The sequence below is a fragment of the Eriocheir sinensis genome, chromosome 59 (genome assembly GCF_024679095.1).
Source record: "Eriocheir sinensis breed Jianghai 21 chromosome 59, ASM2467909v1, whole genome shotgun sequence".
Lineage (NCBI taxonomy): Eukaryota > Metazoa > Arthropoda > Malacostraca > Decapoda > Varunidae > Eriocheir > Eriocheir sinensis.
The window spans coordinates 1315003-1322889 of NC_066567.1; the positions used below are offsets into that span (position 1 = coordinate 1315003).

The 7887-nt window shown below is 45.1% G+C and overlaps 1 protein-coding gene across 3 annotated transcripts; it reads right to left on the bottom strand.

Moving 5' to 3' along the window:
* Positions 1-65: 65 nt before the first annotated feature.
* Positions 66-7871, bottom strand: LOC126985301 (nucleolar protein dao-5-like). Of its 3 annotated transcripts, XM_050840007.1 has the most exons (8): positions 7744-7871; positions 6517-6659; positions 6064-6094; positions 4618-4830; positions 2981-4136; positions 2471-2640; positions 1757-1926; positions 66-1339 (listed from the first exon to the last, which is right to left on the bottom strand). In XM_050840007.1, the coding sequence occupies exons 2-8, from the start codon at positions 6651-6653 to the stop codon at positions 1084-1086; spliced, it is 2133 nt and encodes a 710-aa protein (XP_050695964.1). In that variant the 5' UTR covers positions 6654-6659; positions 7744-7871; the 3' UTR covers positions 66-1083. The 3 variants fall into 3 exon arrangements, with proteins under 3 accessions (XP_050695964.1, XP_050695965.1, XP_050695966.1); XM_050840008.1 differs by lacking the exon at positions 6517-6659 and having other exon boundaries at positions 7744-7870; XM_050840009.1 differs by lacking the exon at positions 7744-7871 and having other exon boundaries at positions 4618-4832; positions 6065-6094; positions 6517-6628.
* Positions 7872-7887: the final 16 nt, after the last annotated feature.

Consider the following 7887-nt stretch of genomic DNA (forward strand, 5'->3'; position numbering starts at 1 on the left):
GGCTCGCCCATCAGGCAAGTCAGCTGCACCACAACAGCACTTCCCAGGAAAATGAAAGTGGCAAAGCAAATGTAACAATCTTTACTTAAAAAGTCACTGCACATTTTTGTACTTGTGTTTGCAAGGTCAGCTGCTGGACTACCAACAGGGCTGCTAACACATAAGTGCACTTGCGAAGATCAAAAAGACCTAAAAACAACATGTCAGCTTCAATGATGCAACGGAAGGAATGTGGACGAGATGCTTAGGTACAACAAGTCATGAGAGAGAAGTCAATCCTTACAACACAGGTTTTGAACTATCCAGAGGTGGCAGCCAGGCCACTTTGTTCACTTCCTACAGTACATAAGACACACATGCAGTCTGCTTAACTTAAAACCGTTCAACCAATCAACTGATGGGAGCATGCACCGGGGTCACGTTGCCTCACCCACCCTGCGACGCCACTCCCGGCTGTCCTCCCAAGCAGGCCTCCATGTAAGGGTTTATACCACATCAGGTACTTTCCAGGAGGATCCAGCGACTTGCTAAAGCTACGAGCTTCATGGGTACCCCTTGGCCTCCTCCTCCACTAATTACGCAGATAAATCCCTGTGAGCAGAGTTGGCTTCTGGGCAGCATGCCACAAGCCCATGCAGTGAGGATTACTGCATCATCATCAAAATCAAAGGTCTGTGACCCTGGCATTGTCAACAGAGGCTCCACAATGGCTGGTCCACAACTCTGCCTAATACCCAGTTTACATAAGTACTTAAAAATGCTGGGGCAAGGACACAGCCTGCCTAGCTCCCATATTCACAGGGAAGAGGCTGAACAGGTCCCTGCACAGGCCACAGCACTCTCAGCCCCAGGTACAGGCCAGTCAGCAGACCAACAGTCCTTGCAGGAGTGCCACAGTGGAGGGAGGTCCCAGAGTACCTCGCATAAAACCACAGCTTTATATTCCCATAAAAATAATTTAAGAATAGTCTTTTCTTCACTCAATAAATATAAGAACTTTCTATATTAGATAAAATATACTATGCAAAGGTACACCTGGCAATGGCAAACACCAGAACAGACTAAAAATAGGTCATTCTAACACTACATGAGACTACAGTAACTCTTGCGACTTGGAGTGGTGGACTCGGCCTCCTGCGTCTCCACACTCTCGTCCATGCTGGTGTCCTCCTCCACGCCGTTCATGCCCTCCGAGCTGGTGTCCGCCCTCCTGCCGTCCACACTGTCATCCATGGACTCGGACAGGATGGTGCTGTCCTCTGCGCTCCCCTTGATGGGTGTGCTGCTGTGTGGTGCCGATCCCCGGGTGAGACGCTGAACCGAGGCGCTGCTGGCAATCCTGGAGGGAGGGAACAGGGATACTGATAGAGTCCGGGCTTTGTTGATGATATACTAAGTCACTTATTATGTAGAGCGGCCTGACTTATCACACTCTAGCTCTCCTCTTCTAGGCAATTTAAAGTATACTTGTATCCTAAGCTGCTTCACTTTGGATTTATTCTCTACTATGTGAATGAAGGAAACTATAAACACAACAATAACTATAAGTGACACAATCTGCTAGTTCACTGTTTTCTTTATAGGAGCGACATGAAGAGGACAAAAAATCGCTTTCCTTGTCCACGTATAAAATCGTCTGTAAGTCTTGAAAAAATAAACTAACCAACCATATAAATAAATAACTCATATAAACACCCATACCACCACCACCATGACAGCCTTCAGACACACCAAAACAACCTCCTGCTGGCCGTACCTGCTGCTGAAGTGACACACCCTGACGTTAGTGCCTCTGGAGGACTTGGGTGTGGCCGGCAGCGGGGGCCGAGCGGAGGGTGTGGAGTCCTGTACAGAGGAGGAGTCACAGTGGTTCGCCAGGGTGCCGTCGGAGTCACACTTGTCGGTGGCCGTGGCGTGGATGTCGGCCTGGGAAGAAGGATGACGGTGAGATGTTGAGAGTGAGATTGGGTGTTGTGTTTTGGTTAGACATTTCCTTACTGATAAAGAGAGAAAGGAAGGAAGGAAGGAAAGATATGGAAAAGAATGGGGAAATGAAGGTTGTGTCAGATGATGGTGGGTGTGATATTGATAGTGAAGTATGGTACTGTGCTTTGGTTAGACATTTCCTTACTGATAAATGGAGAAAGGAAGGAAAGATATAGAAGAGAATGGGAAAGTGAAGGTTGGGATGGAGTTTTATATGCTGTTGGTGATAATTAATGGTCTCTTCCTTACGTCACTCACTCAAAAAAAAAAAAAAAAAAAAAAAAAAAAATAAATAAATAAATACAAATAATAATAATAATAAATAAGTAAATCAATAATAATGTTGCTGGCACTAATTTACGAGGTTTATACGTGTTTCTCAAAATTTTTTCTTTACTGCGAGAAAAGAGGGGCAGAAAAAGAGAATAGCCGGGTCTTTCCTTACCAAGAGAGAGAGAAAAAAGAAAAGAATAAGATATCTCACCTGCGTCACCACCTTGCCCAGGGTCGGCTTGGCGGCAGACTTGTTGGCGGTGCGCGAGAGGGACTTGCGTGGCGTGGCGCTGGCACTGTGGCGGCGCTCGTGGGCGAAGGCGATGTTGTCCCTTATCCTCTTGAGCTGTTTACGCGCTGATGGCAGGTCGGGCGACTCTCCTGCGAGGGTGACAACAGGGGGATAAGCAACTTGCCACTCCCATACAAGACATAAGTAAAGAGTAGCCAAATGTGAGGGCCATCTATTAACCCTTCTATCCTTCTATGTCGTAAACTGACTCTACACAAGGGCAATGAGGTTTTGTACTTATTGTGAATTTACAGTAGTTTACCATTCAATACTCTAGACCATGTTATAGTGTAGTTTCCCATACATTGCTCTAGTGTGTTAAAGTGTAGTTTCCCGTACAATACTCTAGTGTGTTATAGTATAGTTTCCCATTCAATACTCTAGACAGTGCTTTATAGTGTAGTTTCCCATACAATCTATTCCCCTTACCGAGATCTTTAGGAGGCGTGGCATCGGGAGCTCTCTTGGACGACGGGGTTTTCCTGAAGGAGGCCAAGGAGGAGGGCGGACTGATCCCATGCAGCACCACCCTCAAGCTCTTCGTCTTGATGTCGCTCATGTGGCTCTTGGCCGTCGAGCGCACGAGTCGGCGCTTCTGCGGAGACGGGGATTTGGGGGATGCAACCTTGGCAGAGGAGAGAGAGCGTTTCTTCGTGCTAATGGGGGGCGATTTGACTTTCTTTGTGACCACTGTGGGTGTCTTCTTCTGCGACTTTTTCTGGCTGGGCGGAGATTTTGCAGTGGGGGTCTTCTTTGGGGTTTTGGTTGTGGGTGTTTTTTTAGTGGGCGGAGTTTTAGCGGAAGCGGAAGGAGTTTTTTTCTTGCTCGCTGGGGATTTTGCATCAGGAGTCTTGGCGGGAGTTTTCTTTTTGCTTGGTGGAGACTTTGCTGTCGGAGTCTTGGGTGTCGGAGTCTTTTTCTTGCTAGCTGGTGTCTTAGAGGGGCTTTGTACTGTCTCCTTGAGTGCTGTTTTGCTGGCCTTCTTCTGGGACTTCTTGGCACTTTTCGGCGGTGGTGGTGCGGGAGGTGTCGCTGTAGAGGAGGATGCCATTTTCTTCAGTCCCGTCTTCCCCGTTTTCTTTGGAGTGGTTGCCGAGGTTGCCTTCTTTCTGGCGGGGGAGGCCGGGGACTTTGGTGAACGCTTGAGAGAGGCTGCGGATTGCTTCTTATCCGACTTCTTCTTAGGGGAGGGGTCCAGTTTCTTAGCGATGGGGGACTTGATATGGACGGAGGACTTGCTTTTCGGTGCAGTGGTCTTCTTCTTCTGGCTCCGAGTGAGGGACTTCCCGCGGACAAACTGGGACTCGCTTTTCGAACGCGACGTGGCTCTCCTCTTCGGCGGCGAGGGTGTGGCCTTTGCAGGGGACAAGGCTCGCTTCCTGGCTGGTGTCTTCCTGCGTGATGACTCGAGAGGCGGTGTACGCGGCGATGCGGTCTTACTCTGAGCCTTGCGTGTGCTGCGGGGTGCCGGGAGAGCACTCATGGATTTGTGTTGCTTGGAGGGTGTTGGTGAGGCTGCTGTTTTCACCTGAGTGCTGGACTTTGAGATGGGGACAACACGCCTTCTCTTCGACACCGGTGATTCCTGAGACGTTAAAAGGAAGGTGATCAGTGAGGGTTTCAACACTATGGTTCTAGACTAAATATCTTACAGAGTAGTGTTGAAGTATCTTACCTTGGAGGCTTCTTGGGTCAACACTTAAAATTACACTATTACTAGAATGCCTGGAAAGAGAGAAAGATTAATGACAGATGTCGAGAAATACAAGAAATGCCTACTAGCTGTTACGTATATGATACCTAAATACCTTGGACTCGGCAATTGAACAAGTATAACCGTGTAGCACCTTCTGAACTGAGTGACTTAGTAACTCAATGAGAAATATATAGGAATTGCCGTGATGTTTTTCGTATAACCTAAAGGTGTGTGTGTCAAGCTGTTTATATGAAGGCTTAAAAGTTATCATTGGTCTGTTTTATGCTGTGCTACCCAGAAGAGGCGCGGACAATCAAAGCACGCCTCGTAAACTCAAATAAATAAATAAAAAAAAATATATATCAGTCACCTCCAGAGTCAAAATTTCCTCCGTCAATTTCCGTTTCGACTTGACCGTGGGCAAGGCGGATGGTTTGGCCTTTGAGACCTTGACCTTGGTGCCTGGCGGGGAGGTGCGCAGCTTGACCGGCATCATGGACTGCCTACGTGTGCGGCGCTGGCTTAGGGTCGGGGAGGCAACGGCGGCAGCGGCTTGTCTCGGCATCATGGTCTGTCGCCGGAGCTATCAAAATGGAAAATAGCGACTGTTAGAGAAGGGAGTTAACTGAGGTATATAATAACACCCCTTGAGCCTATAACCTTACTTTTTTTTTTAAGTTAAGGAGGAAGCTCAAGGAAATAAAAGGAGTTAAAATGTAGTAATGAGAGAAAGAAACCCTGCTGTACACCGCCCCTATAAAGAGTTCAGAAGAGTGGCCGAAAGAGAGGTCAATTTCAGGAGGGGTGACTCTGCTACTACTGTGTGTGTCTTGATTCCTACCAGCCTTACAAGTATTAACTCCATCTCAAAAAACATATGATAGTATTAAAAGTAGAAATAAAGACTGGTTACCAAACTTTATTTCTGGAAAGGTTAAATTTTTACCAGTCTTACAACTATTAACTCCACTTCAAAGGACACAAAATAGTAAAGAAGTAGAAATATAGACCGATTACAAAATTATCAAACTTTATTTCTGGAAAGGTTAAATTGCAATGAGCCTTAGAACTAATGACTCCACCTCTAAGAACATGAAATAGTAAAGAAGTAAAAGTAAACTGATTAGCAAACTGTATTTCTGAAAAGGTTAAATTTCTACCAGCCTTACAATTATTAACTCCACCTCTAAGAACATGACATAGTAAAGAAGTAAAAGTAAACTGATTATCAAACTGTATTTCTGAAAAGGTTAAATTTCTACCAGCCTTACAATTATTAACTCCATCTCTAAGAACATGAAATAGTAAAGAAGTAAATAAACTGATTATCAAACTGTATTTCTGAAAAGGTTAAATTTCTACCAGCCTTACAATTATTAACTCCCATCTCTAAGAACATAAAATAACAAAGAAGTAAATAAACTGATTATCAAACTGTATTTCTGAAAAGGTTAAATTTCTACCAGCCTTACAATTATTAACTCCACCTCTAAGAACATGAAATAGTAAAGAAGTAAATAAACTGATTATCAAACTGTATTTCTGAAAAGGTTAAATTTCTACCAGCCTTGCAATTATTAACTCCATTTCTAAGAACATCAAATAACAAAGAAGTAAAAATAAACTGATTATCAAACTTTATTTCCACAAAGGTTATTTTTTTTGTATCTCATTTCAATTCTTTTCATATAGGTCTCCTCCTACTGATAAGGGTGACTTCTTGAGCATTGGTAATATGAAACTGAAATTACAGAATCTGGTGACTGCTGAAAACAACATAAAGTAAATAAAATAAATAAAACTACAGATAATTTACCTTTTTTTCTGTTGTGACCATTTTCTCTGACCTGTCAAGGGAAGAGAAAAGAGAGATATAAGTCCCTGGACCCACTAGCCATAGGAGGTGAGGCAACTGGAAATACTGCACCTCCCAGCAATCAACAGGTGTCATCTATACATGCCCCTGTCAATCTCCGTACCATTGTTTTGCTTGAATTATCAGTACCGGTACCTACATTATTTCCTCCCTGTGTTAGATGGGGCGGTAGATTGTGGCTCTCGGTATGATAAGGTTAAATTGGACTGCTGAGTGATGGAAAGTGTATGAGGGCAAGTATGCAAATGAAGGAAATATATATATACAAAAGCAAGAAGTAGTTACATGTATACGTATGTGCAATTAGTAGGACAGCATCGGCAGTTTTTGTTCATAAATGAGTAAGCTGATGTGATAATGATAATAATAATAGAACATTGAGCATGACAGGACCTCTTCGGCTCCAACAGTGGCGGGGACTCTGGAAAGGCAAAGGTGGCAGCGGGGCACCACTCCTCCTCCTCCTCCTGCTGCACGCCGGACCGCAGCCGCCGCGCAGATCGCCGCCTGCGCATCGGCGACGCTGGCATGGCTGTCTGGCAGGACACAACACCCACACCGACATGTGTACAATGTAGGATGATGATGGAAGCAATGGTGAGGCTTAACATAAACACATGGGATTAGTTTCAAGAGTTACATCATGATAATAGTTAAATGGGAGGTGATTCTATCAGTCAAAATTTTCAGGTAACTTTTTTTTTTTTTTTACAGGAGAGGAAACGGTTCAAGGGCAAAAAACAAGGAAACAATAATGAAAATAAAAAGCCCGCTACTCATTGCTCCTACAAAAGAGCCAAGAGGAGTGGCCGACAGATAAGTTAATTTCAGGAGTGTGTATGAAGTAATATTAATCTTTCTTTTAAAAACCAATGTCAAGCTTAGAGGATTGAGGGTTAACTTAATCTTATTTCTGTGGCAAGATTACAAGGAGGATGCCTAGCTAAAGAGTAACTGGGATGCTGGCTTTCTCAATATTAACTCAAATCTACTGTCCTGCTATCTTAGTGAAACGGCAGAATTTTTCTCTTTACACTCCCACACGACCTCTGCGTGTAACGAAGCACACGGGAAATTAATCCAGACAAGGAAAGGTTTTGCCGGCGCCGGGGATTGAACCCGCGACCAGCGAGACCTATAAGCCACTCCTTAACCAGTCGGCCAGAGGTACCCCCCTCAAATTCTACATGGGGTTGGTTCAGGGTTATTTCAGTCTTTCTCTTTCTTGTTTCTTGTTCCTGGTCGCGTGATTTGTATGTTAATCAATTTCCCACGCACCCTGCCGTGACCACAGACAAGATACAGGGAGATAACAGTAGTATAGCATCTCCCTCGGGGCGGCCACACACCCACCAGTGCCCTCCAAGCCTGGCACTGCTGGGGCTCGTGGCACTGCAGGTAAATTATAATCTGCCCCCCACCCCGCACACCTGGCACCTGGCACTCACGGCGGGTAATTACTGTTAATGAAGGTAAGTTTAGTGGCCTGACAGGAAGCCCCACTACTATGTCTTCCTGATGTCCCCGGCGCCTGGTGGAGGGTGTGGGGGTTATTAAATGGCGTCTCCTTAACCATTATGACCTTAGGATATTAATTAATGGCAAGGCGGTCATAATTACCTCGTTATTTATCCCAAAGCCTCGTGGAAAGTTAAAATACGAAGCTGCTCTCTGCTGACCCACACTGACAACAAACCGCTCAGCCAATCACGACACTTCCCTCCTTGCTGCACAACACACCAGCCAATCAGCGTCAAGCTCTCA

Excerpts from the sequence above, each read along its gene's own strand:
- LOC126985301 (XM_050840007.1), bottom strand. The coding sequence starts at position 6,653 with ATGCCAGCGTCGCCGATGCGCAGGCGGCGATCTGCGCGGCGGCTGCGG. Across the intron at positions 2,641-2,980 it reads CACGCCTCCTAAAGATCTCG|GAGAGTCGCCCGACCTGCCA; the intron begins GTAAGGGGAATA and ends TCACCCTCGCAG. Across the intron at positions 1,927-2,470 it reads TGGGCAAGGTGGTGACGCAG|GCCGACATCCACGCCACGGC; the intron begins GTGAGATATCTT and ends CCTTCTTCCCAG.